At 44.6% G+C, this 26,737-nt stretch overlaps 1 protein-coding gene across 1 annotated transcript; it reads right to left on the reverse strand.

The window, feature by feature from the left end:
• Positions 1 to 1,236: 1,236 nt before the first annotated feature.
• On the reverse strand, positions 1,237 to 26,737 carry LOC120946083 (C-type lectin domain family 4 member F-like). Its single transcript, XM_040360815.1, has 6 exons — positions 26,650 to 26,737; positions 23,659 to 23,751; positions 21,134 to 21,268; positions 17,219 to 17,373; positions 5,076 to 5,185; positions 1,237 to 1,381 (listed from the first exon to the last, which is right to left on the reverse strand). The coding sequence occupies exons 1-6, from the start codon at positions 26,735 to 26,737 to the stop codon at positions 1,237 to 1,239; spliced, it is 726 nt and encodes a 241-aa protein (XP_040216749.1).

A 26,737-nucleotide genomic window follows, 5' to 3' on the forward strand; every position in this document is an offset into this window, starting at 1 on the left:
TTTAGTTTTTGCGCTATAAACAAAAATAGAGCGACAATTTTGAAAAAAATGAATATTTTTTACTTTTTGCTATAATAAATATCCCCCAAAAATATATAAAAAAAAAAAAAATTCCTCAGTTTAGGCCGATACGTATTCTTCTACCTATTTTTCGTAACAAAAAATCGCAATAAGCATTTATTGATCAGTTTGTGCAAAAGTTATAGCGTTTACAAAATAGGGGGTATTTTTATGGCATTTTTATTAATATTTTTTTTTACTAGTAATGGCGGCGATCAGCGTTTTTTTTCGGTACTGCGACATTATGGCGGACACTTCGGACATTTTTGACACATTTTTGGGACTATTGGCATTTTTATAGCGATCAGTGCTATAAAAATGCATTGATTACTATAAAAATGGCAGTGAAGGGGTTAACACTAGGGGGTGGGGAAGGGGTTAAGTATGTTCCCTGGGTGTGTTCTAACTGTAGGGGGGGTGGCCTCACTAGGGGAAATTACTGATCGCTGTTCATACATTGTGTGAACAGAAGATCAGCATTTCCCCCGCTGACAGGAACGAGAGCTGTGTGTTTACACACACAGCTCCCAGTCCCCTCTCTGTAACGAGCGATCGCGTGTGCCCGGCCCGCCCCTAGTGGCCTGCGCGAGAGCCGACGTTATACTACGGGCTCTCGTCGCAGGGGAGCCGACCTGCCGCCGTAAAACGGCGGTGGGCGGTCTGGAAGCAGTTAAGCATTATTAAAATCACTGCTTCCGAAAAAACGGCCGTTTAAAAAAAAAAAATTTGCATTGATACATGTCCCCTGGGGCAGGACCCGGGTCCCCAAACACTTTTCATGACAATAACTTGCATATTAGCCTTTAAAATGAGCACTTTTGATATTATTCATGTTCGTGTCCCATAGACTTTAACGGTGTTCGGATGTTGGAACAAATATTTTGCCTGTTCGCATGTTCTGCTGTGAACGGAAACAGGGGGGCGTTCGGCTCATCCCTAATGGCTGCACATCATAACAAAGGAACACATGCAGTATTTGGGCCTCAGGTTGGGCACCGGGGGGCTTGAAGAATACTGCAAAGTTGTGCAAAGAAATGAAAAAGTTTTTTTTTTTTGGTGGCACAGGGTAAAATGGAAGTCTTCTCATGATATCCGTCATCAATATAGTTTTCTGTAGGGAAAGCCTCCATATTGTTTGGGTATTGTAGATCTTGCAGTCAGTGGCTCTTTTCACCACTAGCAGGCGTTGGCTTCCTCCAGTAACTTGGATTTGTCGGGTTTTCTCTCACAGATCCAGGGAAGGAGATCGGAACACGGAGATAATGCGATCGTTTTCCCCATCTTCGCACAGTCTGTGGTTGGCGTGTTTTGCAGAGACAACCTGGAGAGAAGAGAGAACACCATCAACTCTTTGTGTCAGTAGGTGAGGAGGAAGAGTCTGCTCTGTGTTTTCTACCACCTGATATCCGGGTAGCTCACTAGGGACTAGGCAGTGTGGGGAAGGGGCAACCAACAACAAGTGTACAATTTTTTTTTTGGAGTGCCCAGATCTGCCAACCAAGCCACAATATTAGAGCGCAACACATACTAAGACAATGTGCCTCTGAAAATGGTGCCCCTCCTGCACACATCGCCAATTCCATGCTGGGAAATCCTCAGCTGATCTCTACACCTTTAGATAGGATGGGCGACCTGTCAGTAAGCTTCCTTGCATCTATATACAGCATGTCTCTGTACTAATACACTAATAGCTTAGAGCAGGGGTCATCAACCCCCGGGAAACGGCCCACTGCCGGGCTGTGGCCTGTTTGCAGCCGGGCCGCGAAGGCTGCATCTGATGAGCGACGGTGGAGCGATGGAGCGGTGGAGCGAGCAGAGAGATGACATCATCTCTCACCGCCCGCCCGAATCACCGCTGTTCCGTTCTCACAGTGGTGGCGCTATACTGAGGCGAGCGAGCAGAGGATGAGATCATCTCTCACTGCCCGCCGGCATCACTGCTCCTCCGCCGACACAGCACGGAAGAACACCGATACACTGCTGGAGGTTAGGCAGAGATATCATCTCTCACTACCCGTGCCCCCCACCCCCCAATTACCGCTGTTCTCACTTCTCACTACTTCATGTTTTCCTCTGAACAAATGTGAACGCCTGTGCTGCCACCACTGCAGTGACAATCTTCATGTGGTGGCAGACGATGTGGCAAATGACAAGCTGTATCTGATGGCAAGTGAAAATACAAATCTGGTGGCAGGTGACGTGACAATACAAATCTGGTGGCAGGTGATGTGACAATACAAATCTGGTGGCAGGTGATGTGGCAAGTATCAAAATGCATCTGGTGGCAGGCGAAGTGGCAAGTGACAATCCAAATCTGGTGGCCGGTGATGCGTGGCAAGGCACAAAATGCATCTGGTGGCAGGTGACATGGCAAGTGACAATCCGCATCTGGTGGCAGGTGACATGGCAAGTGACAATCCGCATCTGGTGGCAGGCGATGTGGCAAGTGACAATCCGCATCTGGTGGCAGGCGATGTGGCAAGTGACAATCCGCATTGTGACGTGGCATGTGACAATCCGCATCGTGACGTGGCAAGTGACAATCCGCATCGTGACGTGGCATGTGACAATCCGCATCGTGACGTGGCAAGTGACAATCCGCATCGTGACGTGGCATGTGACAATCCGCATCGTGACATGGCATGTGACAATCCGCATCGTGACGTGGCATGTGACAATCCGCATCGTGACGTGGCGAGTGACAATCTGGCATATTCTGTATTATGGTGAGTTGAACTATTTCTTTATATATTACAATGTAATAATAGAAATAATGCTCTTCAATCATCCTGACACCATAACAATCATGTGCCAGGATGATTGAAGCGCCAACACCAGCCATTGCCCCGATAAATTGCCCGTGAAAATCCCCCCGGGCCTTGGCACAATTTTCTTCAACAATGCCGGTCCCCGATGCCAAAAAGGTTGGAGACCCCTGGGTTAGAGGATGACTGCACAGTATAGAAACCCCTTGATATCTTTTGTTGCTTACAAATATACCGGTTAGGAATGAGCCCAAGTGCCCTGAATTAAGTTTGAGCAGCGCCTGGCGAACTTTGCTTGGATTCTGATCCAAAACCTCATTGAAATCGATGGGAGCCGAAAAAATGCCCTATGCTGGACTAAATTGTCAAAAAATGAGTGGGCACTGCCCTGGGTAACATGTACCAGGGCAAAAAAAAAAATCAATTTGGCAGAGAGCAGTGATTTTGCTGTCCAACTCAACACACAGCCATTAATGTCTAAACCGCTGGCAACAAAAGTGAGTACACCCCTAGGGAAAAATCTCCAAATTGGGCCCGATTAGCTATTTTCCCTGCCCGGTGTCATGTGACTTGTTAGTGTTACAAGGTCTCAGGTGTGAATGGGGAGCAGGTGTGTTAAATTTGGTGTTATCGCTCTCACTCTCTCTCATACTGGTCACTGGAAGTTCAACATGGCACCTCATGGCAAAGAGGTGCAAAGGCCATCTTTATGCTCTACATAAAGATGGCCTAGGCTATAAGAAGATTGCCAAACCCTGAAACTGATCTGCAGCATGGTGGCCAAGACCATACAGCGGTTTAACAGGAGGGGTTCCCCTCAGAACAGGCCTCACCATGGTTCACCAAAGAAGTTGAGGTCACGTGCTCAGCGTCATATCCAGAGGTTGTCTTTAGGAAATAGACGTACGAGTGCTGCCAGCATTGCTGCAGAGGTTGAAGGGGTGGGAGGTCAGCCTGTCAGTGCTCAGACCATACGCCGCACACTGCATCAAATTGTTCTGCATGGCTTTCGTCCCAGTAGGAAGCCTCTTCTAAAGATGATGCACAAGAAAGAGCCGCAAACAGTTTGCTGGAGACAAGCAGACTAAGGACACGGATTACTGGAACCGTGTCCTGTGGTCTGATGAGACAAGATAACGTTATTTGGTGTCAGATGGTGTCAGGCGTGTGTGGCGGCAACCAGGTGAGGAGGACAAAGACAAGTGTGTCTTGTCTACAGTCAGGCATGGTGGTGGGAGTGTCATGGTCTGGGGCTGCATGAGTGCTGCCGGTGTTCTGGCGAGCTGGTTCCCACCATCGATATGGTTCCCGAGCCGACGGAAACCTCCGAGCGGGAACAGCTGTTCATCAGCTATAGACGCGCTCGCTCCCGATGGCTGATTATACACTCTATACACGCCGCTCTACACAGCAAGGGCCAGCAAGGGGAGGATGTTGTATTGACCAGTGTTTTTTTGATTGGTTATCCACGCCGCTCTTTGTAGCAAGGGGCGGATATGATACAGCCCCTTGCTGTATAGAGCGGCGTGGATAACCAATCAAAAAAGCACTGCTCAATATCACATCCGCCCCTTGCTGTGTAGAGTGGCGTGTACTATAGAGCGCCATGTATAAGCAGGCTTCAGGCAGCGGGAGCGAGCTCGTCTAAGCTGACAATCAACTGTTGCGGCTCGGAGATTTCCGTGGCGTCCTACTGCGCCTGCGCAGTCGAGGCAGGAACCATATCGATGGAGGAACCAGCTCGACAAGACACCGGCACTGAGGAGCTACAGATCATTGAGGGGATCATGAATGCCAACATGTACTGTGACATACTGAAGCAGAGCATGATCCCCTCCCTCCAGAGACTGGACCGCAGGGCAGTATTCCAACATGATAACGACCCCTAACACACCTCCAAGACCACCTCTGCCTTGCTAAAGAAGCTGAGGGTAAAGATGATGGACTGGCCAAGCATGTCGCCAGACCTAAACCCTATTGATCATCTGTGGGGCGTCCTCAAAGAGAAGGTGGAGGAGCGCAAGGTACCAATAACGGCAATGAATACTAGGGATGCAGCGGGAGCCAGCACAAGCTGCTTCAATAGGAACCATTGGAGTGGAAAGCAGTAGAAATACACTGCAATACAACCAGAAACCCTGTCTGTAAAATCTCTGGGGGTCAGATATGATTGTACAGATTCATACATATATACATGCAGTACATACAAATCTTATATCTATACATGAGGATGTGAAGGAGGATACTCACTCTGTCGTGTTATCAGGCCAAAACCACTGAGTCATTGCAACGTCTCCAGTCCATGTAACCCTCTTCTGTAATCCAACCCAGAACTCCTCATTCTTACTCTGTATGTGACACTGAAACACATCATAAAATATTAATCAAAATAATAATCATATAAGATGTCAAAGTGGTACTAGTTTACGTGTGGTAATCCATGAATAGGTTGATTGAGGCTGAACAATCTTTGACCCATGGGGTGACTCAAAAGACAGTTGTAGACAGGTGCAGCTAATCATCTTGCCACTAGGTGTCTCTGTACCAGTATAGTGTCTGGTTACAACAGATAGTGTCATCAGGTGCTAGGCCCCTTTTAGGTAGAGCCCTCTTTCAGCGATGCGCTAAACACCCCACATCTGTGAGAATGTAGACAGCACACCCAAGGCAGGAGACCAGGTGGAGTGGATCTATCCAGCCCTTGGGCACTATTTCATTCACTGACACCAATGAAAGGGCACAATTCCTGCCAATGACACCAAGGATGGGGCACAGTTCCTCCCAATGACAACAACAATCAGGCAATAATGACACCTATCATGTGACACATTTCCTCCCAATGACACCAAAAATAGGGCACAGTTCCTCCCAGTGACACCAACAATGGGGCCCAATGACACCAATGATGGAGCCCAATTACTAACAGTGACATAGACAAGGCGGCACAATTTCTCTCTGACACAAAGATGGGGCATGGTTTACTCCAACTGATGCTGGGACATTTTATACACCTGATGGCTGCAGTCCAGCCCCGCTAAAGTCTAAAGGACAATAAACTGGCACTTTATTTAGAACGTTTGGAGACCCCTGAACTGGGTGGACTTTATTGGTTGAACTAGAAGGACTTTATTGGTTGAACTAGATGGACTTTATTGGTTGAACTAGATGGACTTTATTGGTAGAACTAGAAGGACTTTATTGGTTGAACTAGATGGACTTTATTGGTTGAACTAGATGGACTTTATTGGTTGAACTAGATGGACTTTATTGGTAGAACTAGATGGACTTTATTGGTTGAACTAGATGGACTTTATTGGTAGAACTAGAAGGACTTTATTGGTTGAACTAGATGGACTTTATTGGTTGAACTAGGTGGACTTTATTGGTTGAACTAGATGGACTTTATTGGTTGAACTAGAAGGACTTTATTGGTTGAACTAGATGGACTTTATTGGTTGAACTAGAAGGACTTTATTGGTTGAACTAGATGGGCTTTATTGGTAGAACTAGATGGACTTTATTGGTTGAACTAGATGGACTTTATTGGTTGAACTAGATGAATCCTTTTGGTTTAATTTCATGTGCTTTGCTGGCTAAACTAGATAGAACTTTTTGTTTGAATTAGATGGACTTTTTTTGGCTGAACTACTTTGTTGGTTGAATTAAGTACAATTTACTGACTAAACTAGATGTATTTATTGATTGAACTAGATGGACTTTCTTGGTTGAACTTTATGTATTTTATTGGTTCGACTAGATAGAATTTATTGGTTGGACTAGATGGACCTTATTGGTTGGACTAGATGGACCTTATTGGTTGGACTAGATGGACCTTATTGGTTGGACTAGATTGGATTTATTGATTGGACTAGATGGATTTTTATTGACTGAACTAGATGTACTGTTGGACTGTATTGGTTGAATTGTACTTTACTGGATAAACTAGATAGAATTTATTGGTTGAACAAGATGAACATTATACGTTGAATTAGATGGAATTTATGAGTTGAATTAGATGGAATTTCTAAGTTAAATTATGTGGACTTTATTGATTGAATTACATGGAATTTATTGGTTGAACTAGATGAAATGTATTGGCTGGGCTAGATGGAATTTATTAGTTGAACTAGATGGATCTTATTGGTTGAATTTCATGTACTTTACTGGCTAAACTAGATTGTCAGGTCACCTGTAGCCAGATGACGGATGCACCCCTTTGGAGTTAGGGGTGCACCAAAAGGTAGTGAACCCTATAGCTGACTGCCGCGGATGGACCACAGAGTAGATATTGAGGACAGGTCCACTGGAGCACAAACAGTGATCCAACAGGAAGCTTGAGCCCAAGATTCCCCAGGGCACAGAGTCTAAGATCCAGTTGATATTCACCAGAGCCTCTAGTGGTGAGGATGGCCTTAGCTGCAACTGAATCCAGGTCACGGCCCCCAGAGTCCCCTAGGTCACGCTCCATAGGGAGAGAGGGGAAGTAGCCACTCAGGACACAAGAGATAGTGAAGGGTTAAGCCAAGGTCGCGGTGACAAGCCGAAAAGGATAAACAAGGGACAGGTCAAGGATCAGGGTCACAGGCAAACGGGAGTAGTCGGGGAGAAGCCAAGATTGGTACACAGAGATAAACGTAGCACACGGCAAGCAGGAACCCAAACACACAATGCTTAACAAACAATCAGCAAAGCAGACCTGCAGTGCACTGGTTAATATAGAGTTCCTGATATGGCCTGGGGTGAAGCCATACAGGGGGGAGAGATGATCAAGGCAGCCAGGTGAGAGGGTCTGCCCTCTAAGGTGAACACATGGAGAGGAAGATAAGCTGCCAGACATTACTGCATATCCATGACATACTGTTATAGAATTTATTGGTTGAATTAGATGGACTTTATTTGGGCTGAACTAGATGGACTTTGTTGGTTGACTTTGTTGGTTTGTATACTTAATTGACTAAACTATTATTAATATATACAGTATATATACATATATATTAGGGCTGTGGAAATTAACTATTAATTTGTCGATGAATCGTTAATTTTTTTGATCGATCAAAATTTTTTTGATTTATACTCACCTCTCCGCAGGCTTCAGGGAGTTCCGTCGGAGATCCGATGATGTCACGGCCATCGGCGGGGCTTGCCGTGTCCATCTGAAGGGCTTCTTTGCTGTGCCTTCATATCTGCATGTCGGCGGGACCTTAAGCCTCGTACACGCGATCAGTCCATCCGATGAGAACGGTCTGAAGGACCACTGGGAGTTGTGATAGTTCCCTTCACGGGACATCTACATGCCGACGGACTGATGTTAACCCCTCCTCATCTGGATTCAACAGTGGCATCATTGTACACATTTTTATACCAGTATCATACTTAGCTACATGTTTTTATGACTGCTTTTGGTACCGTATGGTATTACTCGCACCATTTTTACAGTTTATGTAGCTACATCGATTTTATCTCCAGTGTAATCTTTATTTTGTTACCTACTTGAACACTATAAAAGTTTTAATGCTATTCCCATCGAGCGCTGCCTTTGTGTGTTTTTTGTATCCTGCTATCCATTTTTCTAGTGGTTGGGAGCTGCACTGGGAATCAGCCTGCAAGGAGATCAGCTGAAAGTAGTTGGATCTGTGTGTGTGTTATAATTAATCGAAATTAGTCGATTAATCGATAAAAAAAAAAATCGATTAATCGAACACAAAAATTTTGATCAGTAACAGCCCTAATATATATATATAAACTGTATTTATTGGTTCAACTAGATGGAATTTATTGGCTGAACTAGATGGATTTTTTTCATTGAACTAGATGTACTTTGTTGGTTGAATTAGATGGACTTTACTGACTAAACTAAATGGATTTATTGGTAGAATTAGATGGAATTTATTGGTTGGACAAGATGGATTTTTATTTATTAAACTAGGCTGAGCCTAGCCGAGTGCGCAGTACACTCGACTCGGCTCTAGGCTGCGGCGCTCAGAGACAGCGGGAATCGGCGTATATAGCGCACCCACGATTTCCCCTTATTTTAAGGGGAAAAAAGTGCGCGGTATACACCGATCAATACGGTAATCTCCTCCAAAAAGCATGCATGCAAAAAAAGTTCCAAACACCAAATCGCAGTTCTCAAACAAAAAACTAAAGAAAGCACAGGATCCAACCCTTCAAAGGCCCCATACACACCATAGAATCCATCCGCAGATAAATCCCAGCAAATCGGTTTCAGCGGATAGATCCTATGGTGTGTACACGCCAGCGGATCTTTTTCCGCGGATAAATCTCCCCTGGGATGGATTTCCAGCAGATCGAATATTCGCTGACATGCACAACATATCCATCTGCTGAAATCCATCCCAACGGATCGATCCGCTGGTCTGTACAGACTCACCGAATCCATCCGTCCGAAGGGATCCCCCGCATGCGTCGCAATGATTCAACGCATGCGTGGAATTCCTTATATGACAGCGTCGCGCCCGTCGCCGCGTCATAATCGCGGCGACGGCGCGACACGTCATCGCCAGAGGATTTCGGCGCGGATTTCAATGCGATGGTGAGTACACTCCATCGCATGGAAATCCGCTGAAATCCTCGAGAGGATTTATCCGCGGAAACGGTCCGCTGGACCGTATCCGCGGGTAAATCCTCCCGTGTGTATGGGGCCATAGATTCAGATGAATAATATTCTCCTTTCATCAGGAAAGTTCTAAAATGACTCACCAACTGCTGTGGCTGGAAAAGTTATAAACCAGCAATTACACAGGACAACATATTTGAACTGTTCCACTCCTCATGGACTCCAACTTCTCAGCCGGTTATTATCTCCTCCAGACCTTGTGGATGATCGGATCCAAAGCCTGCAATACCGTGATGCTGAGTCTCCCTCCACTGATGATGATTTCAATCTCTTCAGTCTCCACCTGTCAGTTTTTCTCCCGCATTGGACAATCGGCAATTAAGTAGAAGAGGAAAACTTCCATAGCCTAATCTTGTTTGAAAATTGTTACATTTGTTTAAAACTTCTAAAAATACACTCACATTTCTTAACCCTCCTGGCGGTAACCCCTGGCGTGACTCGGGGTGGATTTTTTCTGCTGCGATCGGTATCCCCGAGTCACGCTTGGGGTAGATATGCAGAGCCTGCAGCGCGCGCTGGCTTACCTTGTCCTGGATCCAGCGATGTCACTGCGCTGTGTGAGCGAGCGGGACCTCGCTCGATTCACACAGCGTCCTCCTGTGCCGCCGATCTCCGTTCCCTGCGACGTTATGACGCACGCGAGCGGAGATCGGCGCCAAATTCAAAAACGTAAACAAACACATTACATACAGTATACTGTAATCTTATAGATTACAGTACTGTATGTAAAAAAAACACACCCCCCTTGTCCCTAGTGGTCTGCCCAGTGTCCTACATGTTCTTTTATATAATAAAAACGGTTCTTTCTCCCTGCAAACTGTAGATTGTCCATAGCAACCAAAAGTGTCCCTTTATGTCAAAAATGGTTTTAGATCAGCTAAAAAACAGCGATAATAAATTATAATCACTTGCAGAATTGTGCGATAGCGATTTGTGGGGAAATTCGTCATAAAAAAAATAAAGTAATGACAGCGACAATTTTGCAACTGAGAAAATTTCAGTGATTTTGATTTGATTACATTATTGAATAATTTTTATTAGAATTATATTATTATTTGTTATAATTATTTATAATTATTTATTAGATTATAATTTATAATTTTGTTTTTAAAAAAATGTCATACTCGGGATGCCTATTAGATTCTTGTTTGGTCAGATTTAAGTGAGTTATTCCTAAAAATTACAGGCCTACAGTATAAAACACCAAATTTCCTTGCAAATCATTGTACCGCTTTTGGTACGTAATTCCAGACAGAATCATACCGCCAGGGAGGTTAAGTGTCAACCCGACACTAGGGAACAATCATGTGTAATCAATAATGACATGCTCTGCTCCTGGCTGTCTTCCAAAACCTGAGAGCCTGATCTCTGTAAAAGGCTTGGTGGTGTCAGCATCCTATCCTCCACCCTACTAGTTTCGTCATGTTAACGTCCTCACGGTGCTGCATGACAGCACCAAACACACCAAACTCAAAACTGGGTCAACCCACATGTTTAAAATATCACAATTAATATAAAAACGTTATCTACATAACCATAGATGTTATAATCTCAATGTGAGTGAGTGAGTGAGTGAGAAACTTATATAGCGCAACACATGCGAACTGAATCGCCTCTGGGCGCTTAGTATCCATTTTCTGAGTGAACTTTTTGACCTCAGAAGAGATAGGTTGTGACGGTATCGGTATGATATCCCCGTCAACGTTCCCTTCTTCCCATAACGACAATCACCCCAATATTCCACGAGGAGGGATATCCCTGGAATCGCCCAGAAAGCCACACATGAGACAAGCTTACTGCTGGAACAAGACACTTTATTGACACAAAAACTCAGCTTATATGTGGTTACAGCCTGTTAGGAACGCCCCCCTCACACAGTGGGGTTTCCCATACAGATTATAGGAGACAAGTCGGAGCCGACCATGCAGACACATTTCTTTAGATAAAGACATCACTGGAGTTAATTACTAGGTGTAACAGCCTGACCACAATGAAGCAATCAGAATAATTAACATGAGCCACTTCTAATCATTGTAAACAGTAAGGCCGGTCTCCTTCCCACACACAATAAATCAATTACCATTTGAACTAGGGAGCTGGCTGAGGAAGGGTCATTAACATGTCAATAGCTTGTGACACATGAACCAAGCAGGGAGATTTACACTGACATCCTTCACAATGGCCCCCCTTTTTCTCCCTGCTCCGGCAAACCCGGTTGGACCTTCCCTGGTCCAGTAGGGTTGACGGGTTCAGAGCTTTTAGTCCGAGGTTAACTCCGTTTGGCGTGACTGACCTCCATTGGTAACTGCTTCCGACTCAGGTATGCCACCGGGTCGTCAGATCACACGCCGGTCAGTCCCCAAGTCTTTGTGCGATCTGCAAAGTCACCAGAAGTCAGTGTGAAGACAGCGAATGGGTCTGTGCGCCGCCGTCTAGGTGTCCCGCTATGGGAGGGGGCAGGTTATGGCTCTGAAGTGACAATCACAGGAGATTCATAAAAAGAAAAAGTTATATTTGTTGAAATGCTGTAGCACTGGTGCTCAGAGTCCGGGGGGGGGGGGGAGAGGGGACTCAGAGCCCCATAAGGTCAGCCACCCCCTGCTCCCTCCGCAGCCGCCGGTTCTCCTCTTTGAGCTTCTCCAGCTCCATCTCCAGTTCATGGAGCCTGGGGGGGTCAGCCCGCTGTGACCTCAGGTGGTTGTTCTCCTCCTCCATGCGGCTTATGCACTCCTCCAGCTCTATGTACTCACGGATCAGATCCTGCTTGCTCATGTCCTGCAGGCTCTCCACGTGGTCCTTCATCATCAGGAACTGGGTGGTGGTGTAAGGGGCCACCGGTGGGCCCTTGGCGAACATCTCGGCCCGCATCTGGGGCGCCCGCTGCGATTCCATCTCCTCCAGTCGCTTCTTCTCCTCCCAGGTCCGCTGGTTATATGACTTCCAGGACCTCTTCTTCTTGGAGGGTAGCTGGCGGTGCCTCTTTCTGCCCAGCTCCCTCCAAGGCCCCTCCGGCTCATGGCGGTCGCCCATGACCAGCTGACAATGGTGTTCCCTGTTGTCCGTAATAACAGATTGTACCATGAGGGCTTCGTAAGGGGTGCCCAATGGTTCTTCCTGACCCAGCTCCTGGGGATCCCAAGCCGAGTCTACACAATGGGCTGCTGCTGGTGGGCGGTACCCCGGTTGAGACCAATTTGACCTGGTGTTGTCGTTCATGGGGCAATTCTGCTTGAAGTGACCCAACTGTTTGCACCGGAAGCAGCGTTGTTCGTTGTCCTCCTGGCGTGGGTAGCGAGGGCTAGATGTCATCGGTCTGTTAGGCGGTTGGTATCTAGCGGCTGGTGGGTGTGAGGGCGCCGTTGGTTGTGGAGGTTGTACCCGTGGTGTGACCTGGTTTGTCTTGCGAGTATCCGCATATTCATCCGCCAACTTCGCGGCCTCTGGTAGAGTCATGGGCCTGCGATCTCTCACCCAATCTTTGACATCCGTCTGGATGTGATTGTAAAATTGCTCCAGGAGCATTAGTTGCAAAATGTCCTCTGCGGTGGTGGCCTGGCTGCTGTTAACCCAGTTAGAGGCCGACAGGGACAGCTGGCATGCCCATTCTGCGTAAGAGTCTTTCGTGGTTTTGCGTGAGTCCCTGAACTTCTGTCGGTGGGACTCTGGGGTTACTGCATAACGAGCCAGGAGCGCTTCTTTAACCCGGGCGTAGCTATGGATATCCTGATCTGGCACGGTCCGGAAAGCATCAGAAGCTTTGCCTGACAGTTTGCCTGACAATATTGCAACCCACTCTCCTCTAGCTATTCGGTGCAGGTTACATTGTCGCTCAAAATCCGCCAGGTAGTTATCAATCTCACAGTCCTTTTCATCAAAAGCTTTAAAAGCGCTAAACGGAATCTTCCTTGCGTCTGCTGTGCTGTACTCACTGTTCGTAGAAGGTGCGGCTGCTTGTTGGACTGCTGCCAGTTTTAACTGTAGCTCTGCGTCCCTTATTTGTTTATCCTTCTGTAGCTCTGCGTCCCTTATTTGTTTAGCCTCCTGTAGCTCTGCGTCTCTTATTTCTTTAGCCTTCTGGAGTTCTGCGTCCCTTATTTCTTTAGCCTTCTGTAGCTCTGCGTCTCTTATTTGTTTATCCTTCTGTAGTTCTGCGTCCCTTATTTCTTTAGCCTCCTGTAGTTCTGCGTCCCTTATTTGTTTATCCTTCTGTAGTTCTGCGTCCCTTATTTGTTTAGCCTCCTCCGCTAACAGGTCCATCACTTTCAGAACCACATCCGGCGTTGGGTTCGGGCCGAACCACGCTAGCTTCTCTCTCATTAGCTTGTTGGCTGGCGATTCCTCCTCCTGAATCACTGGTGTCTCCATCTCTTGTACTGCTGGCGTTGCTGCAATCCCGTCCTCCTGGTCTAGCTCCATTAATTCTGCTATGATGACCCGCTTGGTTTTGTTGCTAGCGATCCTTCCACGAACTTCCAGTAGTTCTTCCAGTGTCTGCTTGGAATCCGGGTGTGAAGGGGAATAGAAGGGAAGATCCCGCTGCTACCAACCAATTGTGACGGTATCGGTATGATATCCCCGTCAACGTTCCCTTCTTCCCATAACGACAATCACCCCAATATTCCACGAGGAGGGATATCCCTGGAATCGCCCAGAAAGCCACACATGAGACAAGCTTACTGCTGGAACAAGACACTTTATTGACACAAAAACTCAGCTTATATGTGGTTACAGCCTGTTAGGAACGCCCCCCTCACACAGTGGGGTTTCCCATACAGATTATAGGAGACAAGTCGGAGCCGACCATGCAGACACATTTCTTTAGATAAAGACATCACTGGAGTTAATTACTAGGTGTAACAGCCTGACCACAATGAAGCAATCAGAATAATTAACATGAGCCACTTCTAATCATTGTAAACAGTAAGGCCGGTCTCCTTCCCACACACAATAAATCAATTACCATTTGAACTAGGGAGCTGGCTGAGGAAGGGTCATTAACATGTCAATAGCTTGTGACACATGAACCAAGCAGGGAGATTTACACTGACATCCTTCACATAGGTTTTGATTTTTCTTCTGAAGGCCAAGTAGTTCACCTCCAATCGGATGTTGGTTGGTAGAGCGTTCCATAGTCTGGGTCCTTGGCAGGGGCGGACTGACCATTGAGTCACTCGGGCACTGCCCGAGGGCCCCATGCCACTAGGGGGCCCCATCAGGGTTGCCAGGCTCAGTAAAACCAGGGACAGTATGTAAAAATCTGTGTTTTTTTTAGATCTGTCCCTGATATGTCCGAAACTGACATGCTTTTAATGTGAAGATCCCAAGATTTTAGCTGCCCTGCCTCTGCACTGCCTCCTGGCGTGGTGGCCATCTGTAAGCCAGAGGGGCCCCATAATCTTCTATTGACCGGGGGCCCCATGAGTTGTCAGTCCGCCCCTGGTCCTTGGACTGCAAATCTCCGTTCTCCTTTGGCCTTGTATCTGGCTTTGGGTATCTGGAGGAGGTTTTGATTGGTGGATCGCAGAATGCGATTGGGGTTGTGAGCTTTTAGTTTTTCGCATAGATATTGGGGGGCATTTCCTTGAACGCACTTATGCGTTAGACAGAGTACCTTGAAAGTGATTCTGTCTTTTACTGACAACCAATGAAACGGTCTCAGTGAGAGTGAGATTGATTCCCATGTTTTTTTCCCACGTCACCAGTCGAGCGGCCGTATTGTGAACGACTTGCAGAGGAGAGATTTGGTATTTGGGGAGCCCGAGATAGAGGGCATTTGCGTAGTCAAGTCTGGAGTTGATAATTGTTCCCACCACGACTGCAATGTCCTCTTTCGGGATAAAGGGCGTGAGTCTGCGTAGTAAGCGCAGCAGATGGTGCGATCCGCTGACTACTGACCCTATTTGTGCATCCATTGTCATGTAGGTATCGAAAATGACTCAGAGACTTTTGACTTTGGTGCTAGGGGGTGATGGTTTTACCCAAAATAGGCGGGGGTGTCCATGTTGTTGCGGGATGATTCTTTCAATTGGCGTGAAACAGGAGAAGTTCTGTTTTTGAGCCGTTGAGTTTAAGATAACTCTTCGACATCCAATTTTCTATCAAAGTAAGGCATTTCTCTAGTCCGAGATAATGATCCTTTTTGTTGCAGATGCGAAAATATAGTTGTGTGCCATCTGCATAAGAGTGATAAAGTAACTTCTGGTTACTGATGATTTCAAAGAGAGGGCAGAGATAGATATTGAACAGAACCAGCGACAAAGGGGATCCCTGAGGGACTCCGCATGACACAGTGCGTTTTTCAGAAGTGAAAGACCCCAGTTTCACTATTTGTGATCGGTTTTCCAAGAAGGAGGAGAACCAGGATAGATCACCTTCCGCGACTCTGGCTACTTCAGTAAGCTGAGTCAGTAATAATTTGTTGTCTACCGTGTCAAAAGCTGCGCTTAGGTCCAGCAGTACCAGAAGACAAGATTCTCCTTCGTCTGTGGCCTCGAAAGCATCATCCCATATTTTGAGAAGTGCTGTTTCTGTCCCGTGACCAGGATAGAAACCGGACTGGAATGGATCGAGTAATTTATGGGTGTCTAAGGCCCCGTACACACGAGGGGATCTCTGCTGGAAACGGTCCGCCGGACCGTTTCCAGCGGAGATTCCTCCTCCGGATTTGGATCCGATGGCTTGTACTCACCATCGGATCAAAATCCACGCGGAATTCATCCGCGGTGACGTGTCGCGCCGTCGCCGTGATGATGACGTGGCGACGTGCGCGACGCTGGAATGTAAGTACTTCCACGCATGCGTCGAATCATTACGATGCATGCGAGGGAGAGGAGCGGATGGATTGATCCGGTGAGTCTGTACAGACCACCGGATCAATCCGCTGGACCCGATTCAAGCGGATAAATTTCTTAGCATGCTAAGAAACTTATATCCGCTTGAAATCGATCGGCCCGAGAAATCTCCGCGGATAAATATCCGCTAGGCCGTACAGACGACCGGATTTATCCGCTGGAACTGATACGCGGATCAATCCCAGTGGATAGATCCGGTCGTGTGTACGACCTAGGGCCGCTAGGGGCGTGTAGGCTGATTTACGCCTAGAAATATGTAAATTAGCTAGATACGCGAATTCACGAACGTACGCCCTGGCCGACGCAGTACAGATACGCCTTTTACGTTAGGCTTTTCCCGGCGTAAAGTTACCCCTGCTATATGAGGCGTAGATGCGGCGTACCAATGTTAAGTATGGATGTGGTTCCCGTGTCGAATTTTGTAAATTTTACGTTGTTTGCGTAAGTCTTTTCGCGAATAGGGCTGGGCGTCATTTACGTTCACGTCGAAAGCATTGGCTTCTTGCGGGTTAATTTGGAGCATGCGCACTGGGATACTTTCACTGACGGCGCATGCGCCGTTCGTAAAAAGCGTAATTTACGCGGGGTCACATAAAATTTACATAACACGCCCACATCTACCACATTTGAATTAGGCGGGCTTACGCCGGCCTATTTACGCTACGCCGCCGCAACTTTCGTTTGAGAATACGGCACTTGCCTGTAAAAGTTGCGGAGGCGTAACGTAAATAGGATACGTTACGCCCGCACAAAGATGCACGATTATATGTGAATCCGGGCCTATGTATTATGTATGGAAATTCTATCATACAATTGCTCTACATTTGCTTTGTCATAAGAAAAGGGATCAACACCCTAAAGGAAGGTGGAGGACATCAGGACACCAGTCATTGGGAAGAAATTACCTTCAGTATGGAGTCTTTACTCCTCACCGTGGCCAATACAGCTCCGTTCTCCACACAGGACCTCTCACTGTCCTCTCTCGTCTTCTTATCAGTAGAAAAGAAATAACATTTCTGATTCACCAACGTCCATCCCTGGAGACACTTACTGGTGTGATCTGAGGAAGAATATGAAATAACATGGAAAGTAGGACATATAATTACATTACAAGAGAGGGTTTTGGCGCACATAACCATGATAATAATAATAATAATAATAATAATAATAATAATAATAATAATAATAATAATAATAATATAAACCTTATTAATAATAATAATAATAATATAAACCTTAATAATAATAATAATATAAACCTTAATAATAATAACCATAATATTAATAATAATAATAATAATAATAATAATAATAATAATAATAATAATAATATAAACCTTATTAATAATAATAATAATAATAATGTAAACCTTAATAATAATAACCATAATATTAATAATAATAATAATAATAATAATAATAACCATAATATTAATAATAACAACAATATTAACCACTTGAGATCTGTGCTGTAGACGAAAGACGTCCACAGCGCGGCTCTCAAGTGCCAGGTGGACGTCCCTGGATGTCCTGTTGTTTACATTCCCCGTGTGCGCCACTGGGGGCGCGCGGCGGGGAAACACTGTGCCCGGCCACGAAGCACGTGCCTGGCGGCTGCAATGTCCGCCAGGGTCCCGCAATCGGCGGTGACAGCAGGGACGTGGAGCTCTGTGTGTAAACACAGAGATCCACGTCCTGTCAGGGAGAGAGGAGACCGATGCTGTGTCCCTTGTACAAAAAAATGGGATATTATTATAACAAAAAGTAACAAATAAATAGGTAGATTCAGTAAGAGTTAGGCCGGCTTATCAGTAGATATCAGTAGATAAGCCGACCTAACTCAGAATCTACGCCGACTTATGTTTAAGTGTATGCTCAAACAGAGATACGCTTAAACATATCTAAGATACGATGGCTTGCGCCGTCCTATCTTAGGTTGCAATATTTCGGATTGGCCGCTAGGTGTCGCTTCCATTGCGGTCGGCGTAGAATATGTAAATTAGTAGATACGCCGATTCACGAACGTACACCCGGCCGACGCAGTACTTTTACGCCGTTTACGTTAGAGATAGGCCGCCTGAAGTTAGAGCTAGGCCCTAGTTGGAATAGTAATGTTAAGTATGGCCGCCGTTCCCGCGTCGAAATTCGAAATTTTTACGTCGTTTGCGCAAGTCGTCCGTGAATCGGGATTTACGTCGTTTACGTCTACGTCTAAATCAATTTGGCCCATGTGGCGTACTTAGCCGCAATGCACACTGGGAAATGTAGGCGACCGGTGCATGCGCAGTTAAAATAAAAAGTCAAAAACGTAAGGTCAAGCCCCATTAACATAAAACACACATTTGAATTAGGCCCCCTTACGCCCGCCCGCTTTAGGCTACGGCGCCGTAACTTAGCAGGCAAGTACATTGTGAATCATGTACTTGCCTCACTAACTTACGGCGGCATAGCTTAAATGCCTTAAGCTACGCCGCCGCAAAGTTACGGCAACGTACCTGAATCTAGGCAATAGTGTTTTTTTTTTTTACATTTCTGTCTTTTTTTGTTTATAGCGCAAAAAATTTAAATCGCAGAGATGATCAAATACCACCAAAAGAAAGCTCTATTTGTAGGAAAAAAATCATAAAAATATAATTTGGGTACAGTGTTGTATGACCGCGCAATTGTCATTCAAAATGCGCCAGCGCTGAAAGCTGGAAATTGGTCTGGGCACGAAGGGGGTTTAAGTGCCCAGTAATGAAGTGGTTAATATTACACTCAGCTACATTCGGCCAGGCTCGGCTTCGGTCGTGCTCACGCATAAACGTCACAGAGCATGAGCACGAGCAAAGCCGAGCCTGGCCGAATGTAGCCGAGTGTATTGCACTCGGTATACGTTGGCGGAGGCGTTCAAACTGAGCGCGGGAAGCGGCGATTCGACGGGGAGACAGCACGGGAGAAGCCATGAGGACACCACCGAAGCTGCAGACGGATGCCGGACCAGACGAGGCCGCCGATGGACGCCGCGCAAGACACCAAAACTGTAAGTGCTAAAAAAAATTTTTTACAGGAATTGCGGGTCCACATTAGGGGTGCACGCTATACGCCGGAGCGCGCAATACCCCGATAAATACGATGTATATATATAACCTAAATCTACCGTAATTAGTAAAATAGCTACATTTAAAGTCTATATCGTAAAAAGAAAATTAACCACTTCAGCCACGGAGGATTTGGCTGCCCAATGACCGGGCCATTTTTTGCGATTCGGCACTGTGTCGCTTTAACTGACAATTGTTATGGATTTGATTGCTAATGCCCTTGGGTGGCAATCAACACCCTAATTAGCTACAGTGCCACATTCTGATTAGTATATAGAGGATTGTGAGAAAAAAAGATTGACTTTATCTGCACCACTTAAAAAAGTAACAAAGATTTTTTAATATTACATAAATATATACCAAATTTTACTAAATGCATCCAATTGGAATAAAGGGATAATCATAATGAAAATGCCCATGCTGAAATCAAAAAAGAGTGTATCCTGGGTGAACACAGCTGGGGATCTTGAAGCATTAAAAGTAGCTCAACATGTTTCGCGATTCGAACATCAATGCTCCCGATCACAGGGAACAGTAGATCCCAGCCATATCACTAGGCAGAACAGGGAAATGCCTTGTTTACATTTGTATCTCTCCATAAGACGATCGCAGGCACCTGGCAGAAAATGAGTCCGCCAGACCCGCAGGCATGCTTATGGGGTACGTCCCTTTGCGCAGCCGTGCCATTCTGCCATTCTGACGAAGTATATCTATGTGCACCAGTTGGCAAGAGGTTAAAAAACCTGCAATACTAAAAATACTATATGCATTTTTTTTTTATCCATTATCAATCAATATTATTGCACTTTTATAAATCATTGTAACGGAATGGCCCGTGACTCCCAGAGACCTTTGAAGGATGTGGGGTACTTCTGTGACAACGTCACTAATGACTCTTGGGTCTAGTGTCATCCTATGCCCCTTTTGGGCATAGGATGGCTGAGAAATGATAGTTCATGTTTTGCTGGATATCTTAGCATATTACAAGTTGTTCCTTATGAACAGGTCAATAGACTCCTAAGATATTCCATTGTCCATTGTGTGATGCTAATACTGTTTTGTGTCTATTGTACTAATTAAGTCTGTAAAGGTCAGATGTCTACCTTTTAGGTGTTAATTGAGCCTGGCTCCTGAAAGACATTCCATTGTGTGATGCTAATGACACTGTCTGTGTGAAAAGCCTATTGATGATCAGGTGTGAATAGCTTATTGTCGGAGACAGAACGTCTGACATAGGAATGTGCATTATGCAGGTGAATAGCTTATTGTCGGAGACAGAACGTCTGACATAGGAATGTGTATTATGCAGGTGAATAGCTTATTGTCGGAGTCAGGACGTCCGGGGGATAATTAACTCATCTGAATGTCATTATCTAAAAGAATGTGTATGAAGCCCCATTGTGTGATGTTTTGGGGGTGGAGAGTTTCATTGTCCCTGTAACATGCCTATAACTGCATAAAAAGCTGAGAGTGTGCCATTAAAGTGTCATTCGTTTGAACCAGTAACAGAGCTTGTGTCTCGTTTTGTCTGGGGAAAATCCAATGGGTCCTGTCTGCTGGATTGTGGAATGTCGAGAAGCTGTCTTGGGTTGGTGGAATGGAATATCGTAAAAGCTGTTAACCTCTGACCGTTACAATCATTATGCCTTTTATACTTTTATGATTTAAGCCAACCATATTTCTTATAGTTTCTTAGTTTCTTTCTTTTGTTTGGTGTAATTATTATGTAGGAAGATGGACCTGACAGCAGGATGGCTCTTCTCAGGCAGGTCACCCGTTGTTTGGCGTCTTCCAGCATCTGAGTCACGTTTTGTTGGGTCTCCAGGCTTCTGTTCAGATCCAATCTCAGCTCATCATCTGGATTTCTGGTTCCAACTGAAACACAGGGAGCGGCCGGGGGATTAGACACATTACCCATTAAATGCTCAAATCAAGCACCAAAAAATGTAAAAAACCTTCAGTGAGGCCTGGGGGAGAAATGCAGGATTGCTTAATGTAGGTGAGTGTAGCGCCGGGCTCCCAATGACTGGAGCGCTAGTTATAAACATAGGGGGTGTCTAAGCCAATAGTTGGGCTAAGACCTTATTAATTCTGTTTAAATTAGCCTCTGTTCTGGCTGTGGTTGTGCTTGATAGAAATTTTCCCTTCTTGCCTGTAGGTGGCGGTACCACCTCAGGTCCATGTTGGAACTCGGGCGAACCATGGTGTGTTGAGTGACCTTTCTCGGCAGCAGCCCAGTGGGAGTGGTGCCCCGCTGTGCATGCTGGGAGGGGATACTTAAGGGGCAGCCGCCGTTTTTGGGGGTCCTTCGCCTCGTAGCCCTCCTGGCATGAGGTGCGTGTGCGTGATTTCATCCTCGGGACCACGTCTGATCTGAGGCTGTATTCCTATCGGGTAGGCCCAGCTATGCTGACTGGGGCCTATGGTTCTACAAGGGATCCTAAGCTGTCCATCCAAGTGGAGGAAACTTCTTAACAAAGGAAACCGGGGGAGGACCTGCCCTGGAGGAGACCAAGCAAAGCAAGCTGATGTCTCGGGATAGGCCTGGTGACCTCGTTATAAAAGGGATCCGCTATGCAAATTGTCTTACAGTCCGCCGGATTAAAGGCTCTTTGGCTGTAAGACAGGAAGTTCGGGACTGAAATCCTGTGGCAGAGGATTCCTGACTATCCATCCTGTGTTCTCAGACGGTCTGTGGCAGAGACTGTTTCATACTGTCCGTGTATCACTCCGGCTGCTAGGCCATGTGAGAGGGGCCTATCCGGGCGAGCAATACCCACTCAGGAGCGAGTGGTGAATACTGGAATTTTAGATACTTTTGTGCATTCTGTACCGCGTACCTGGACCTTCCCCTTCTCTGTATACTCTCTGCTTCCTTCACAAGTTTTATGCAGCAAAAATAAAAACTAACAGTTGAAGGTTTTACATCTTGCGTGGACATTCCAATTCCTACAGACTTTCTTCCCTGGACAAAGAACTTGGAGGTAACGTGCCCAAACTCTAAACCAGCAGCTCCTACGGGGGTAGTGCTACACAAGCATTTTCTAAGTACTGATCATCTCTAAAACTGGCTGACTTTAGCAATCATTTACTACAGTGACTGGAGTCACCGAGTTTTACACAACCTTTTTTTGAAATGATCTGGGGTGTTAAAGGGACCCTGTCTCCTTGCCCATACAGGGCTCCATGTCAGTGTTTCTGGACAGGGCATCCCCTGACCCCATATACTTACCTTAGCTGAGCTCCCTTGCAGCTCCTTCTTCTCTGCAGATGGTGCTTAGATGTGTGGGCGACCAGGAGGGACAATGACATCACTCATGGGTACCATCATAGGTCACATGCTGCTCTATAGGAGGAGAGAGGGACTGATTTTTTTAACTGATGGATAAATAACGATGGGGCCCACACACGATCGGTTTGGTCTGATGAAAACGGTCCATCAGACCGTTCTCATCGGATTGACCGATCGTGTGTACGCGGCATAAAAGTTAATATTCACCCTACTAGTGCTTATTTCAGTTATTGCCAATATACCATCCTTTGAGCAACTACATGTTTTTCAATAGAGGCTGCATCTCTATTGTGCACCAACGTAAGGGCCCCAACCAGCCAACAGAAGAGTTCTTCATGTGCTTGGGGTATCTCCTAAAAAGTTATTTGTCTAGATCCCTGAGTGTTAAACATTTTTTTTTACTGAGAACCCACAAGTGATCTAGCCCAGTGTATGTTCTTTCTCATATTATTTGCTCACTTGGGGAAATTTTCTCGGTTTGGGAGCTCACGTTTAAATCTTCAGTCCTGCAGAACAGGTGGGAGTGGTTTAAAGTGGTACTATGTGGTGTTATATTGCCTTTTCCTATTGGTGTTTTGCCATTTCTGTGACACAAATACTAATTAAATATTTATCCCATCAGTGTGTGCGTGTTTATCCTCTGTATGACAGCCAGGCAGTCACCTCTGAAGGTATTTCGATGGTGTCAGCAGGGGCAAAACCCTGCCCAGAGTTCAGCAGTAAACAGGGTACCTAAAATGGCTCCGGAGGGGGTAAGGCTACAACAGAAAGATGGAATGTGAACATGGGCACCACCACATGATGGTCACCGACCATCTGGTCTAGCATCCAACTGACAACTAATGGATCTAGAGCAAATTATATTCATGTCCTCTGCTCATGGAACCCATAGAGCAGAGGACATGATCCCACTTAACTGTCACTAAAGAATAGTTACGTGTGAACAGTGGTGCATGTGTAGAGGTGGTCTCACCCTTCATTCCCAGCCATATCGAGACAATAAGCAGAACGATACAAGTCAGGAGGAGGAAGCCAAAAGAGTATGAAGAGTTCCAGAAATGGTGACCTGGAAAGACAAAGAGCAGACAAACGGATTACTACCCTAATCACCCCAAATTAACACCACCTTCCCCTACTAAGACCAGAGTAAAGACTGGACAGCCGCACTTCCACGAAATTCTTAAAAAGTTGCTTTTAATGGTAAAAAATTGAAAAAATGGAAACAGCACTACAGATCACAGCAGACAGTGGGGTTAGCTATCCACCCCACTGTCTGCTGTGATTTGTAGTGCTGTTTCCATTTTTTACCATTAAAAGCAACTTTTTAAGAATTTCGTGGAAATGCGGCTGTCCAGTCTTTCCTCCGGTCTTCGCTTTGTGCATTGCCAGCACCCACGCTTCTGAGAGGACACTGATTGCTGAGTGCACTCACCTAGAGCGGCAGTTTCCCTTTTCTCTACCTTCCCCTACTACCCTTAACTACCCTTAACCACTTAACCCCCGGACCATATTGCTGGTCAAAGACCAGGCCACGTTTTGCGATTCGGCACTGCGTCGCTTTAACTGACAATTGCGCGGTCGTGCGACGTGGCTCCCAAACAAAAGGAAGTGAGGATTTCTCAGAAGAAATAAGGACATTTAAAAGCAAAATGGAAGGATGAGGTAAGTGAAGGAGGACGGCACTAAGGTAAAGGAAGATATTTAGGAAATTTTTTTTTCCCTTTACAACCCCTTTAACATTCACAAAGATTGGCAAAAAAGTTTAAAACGACAATGGTGTCCTTCTAAAAATTCACTCCCGGGATACCAGACATGCCACTTCCATCCATACAAGACAGGTTGGTGATAATGCCACGGGAAAAAAAAGGGGGGATCTAGAGGGGTCCTGGGAAACCCAAGGGGCACGTGCACCTGAATGCTATGTGCCTACCTTTAGGACCCACTATGTCCCCCGTGTCTCCAGTATTGGTAAAGTCTATACCGGACCCATTATTTTTAGTATTTCAATTTAGAAAAGTATGCTTAAAATATAATTTTAATGGAAACATGTGAAAACTATATAAAGCACAAATGTATATTTATTATTATAATATGTTTTTTAATTATTATTATTAAAAAAATATATATTATTATTATTATTATTATTATTATTATTATTATTATTATTATTTTCCTATAGGTAAACTCTACAGATTCTAAATATAAAGTACAGCAATGTGCAAAAGTTTTAGGCAGGTGTAAAAATAAAACAAAGCCATTGATAAAATATTATCAGATATCAGACAGAGGTAACATCTTAGGCCCCTTACAGACGACCGAACATGTTTGCTGAAACTGGTCCGCAGACCAGTTTCAGCAGACATGTTCGGTCGTCTGTACAGCCGAGTGGACAGGATTCCAGCATACATTTGCCCGCCAGACCGTTTTCGAGCGGACAAATGTTTCTAAACTTGTTTAGAAACATGCCCGCTGGAATCCTGTCCGTCGGACATGTTCGGTCGTACATTTACCGTACATGTCCGAGCGGGCGCCATCCCTCGCATGCGTCTAATGACTTCGACACATGCGTGGAAGCATTGAACTGCCAGGGCCGCGCACGTTGCCGCGTCATCATCGCGGCGACGGCGCGGCCTCGTCGCCGCGTATTGTGTACGCGCGGATTTCTGTATGATGGTGTGTACAGCCATTATACAGAAATCTCCGGGCGGGCATGTACGCTGAAAACGGTCCGGCGGACCGTTTTCATCATACATGTTTGCCCGTCTGTACGAGGCCTTATACTCAAATTATTGACATGCCGACCACTGAGTTACTGCTATCAATGGATATGTTTTGTTTTATAAATAATAATAATAATAATGATAATAATAATAATAATAATAATAGTAGTAATTATTATTATTATTTTTATTAATACATTTAATTAAAAAGAATAGTCTAGATATATATAAAAAAAAAAAATCAGACGGAGGTCACATCTTATACTCAAATTACTGACATGCTGTCCACTGGGTTACTGCTATTGATTAATGTGTTCTGTTTTATAAATAATAATAATTATAATTATTATTATTATTATTATTATTTATACATTTAATTAAAAAGAATAGTATAGATATATAAAAAAAAAAAATCAGAGGTCACATTTTATACTCAAATTATTGACATGCCAGCCACTGGGTTACTGCTATCAATGAATGTCTTTGGTTTTATAAATAATAACAGTAATTATTATTATTATTATTATTATTATTATTATTATTATTTATACATTTAATTCTAGATTTATTCAAATACTAAAATAAATAAAAAATCAGATGGAGGTCACATCTTATACTCTTATACTGAAATTATTGACATTCCGACCACTGGGTTACTGCTATCGATAAATGTGTTTTGTTTTCTAAATATTATTACTATTATTATTATTATTATTATTATTTATACATTTAATTTTAAAAGAATAGTATAGATATATTCAAATACAAAAAAAAATCAGGCAGAGGTCACATCTTATACTCAAATTACTGACATGCTGGTCACTGGGTACTGCCATCAGTGAATGTGTTTTATTAATAATAATATTAATAATAATAAAAAATAATAATGAAAAGCCTATTATTATTATTATTATTATTAGTACTACTACTACTACTACTATTATTATTATTACAATGTATTAATTATTATTTATATTATTATTATTATTATTATTATTATTATTATAGACTATTCTTTTCAATTAAACACGTATCTAATAATAGTAATTATCCTCATTAGTAGTATTACATTTATATTATTTACAAATACTAATGTTCAAAAAAAATTCTGACACAAGAGTTTTTTTTTACTGACCCCCCCCCCCCCCCTCCAAAAAAAAATATATTTATGTTGAATACACAGTTTATTCAATAGAAGCAAATACTTTCTCAATAAAAAAATAATCATGATCTTAGAAACATACCTACAGGTCTTGGGGTCTTAGTCTTTGCCCCCTCGGGTGGTGTTGGGCCACCAATATTCAGTTTGGCATAGACGACCTCCTCAGCCAT

Source organism: Rana temporaria, chromosome 1 (assembly GCF_905171775.1).
Source record: "Rana temporaria chromosome 1, aRanTem1.1, whole genome shotgun sequence".
In the NCBI taxonomy this organism is placed as follows: Eukaryota; Metazoa; Chordata; class Amphibia; order Anura; family Ranidae; genus Rana; species Rana temporaria.

Bases quoted from the DNA above. Each gene is read 5' to 3' on its own strand.
- LOC120946083 (XM_040360815.1), bottom strand. From the start codon at position 26,737: ATGGCTGAGGAGGTCGTCTATGCCAAACTGAATATTGGTGGCCCAACA. The intron at 21,269-23,658 runs GTGAGACCACCT...CCTGTGTTTCAG, and splicing joins GATATGGCTGGGAATGAAGG to TTGGAACCAGAAATCCAGAT. The intron at 5,186-17,218 runs GTAATTTCTTCC...GATGTGTTTCAG, and splicing joins GTAAAGACTCCATACTGAAG to TGTCACATACAGAGTAAGAA.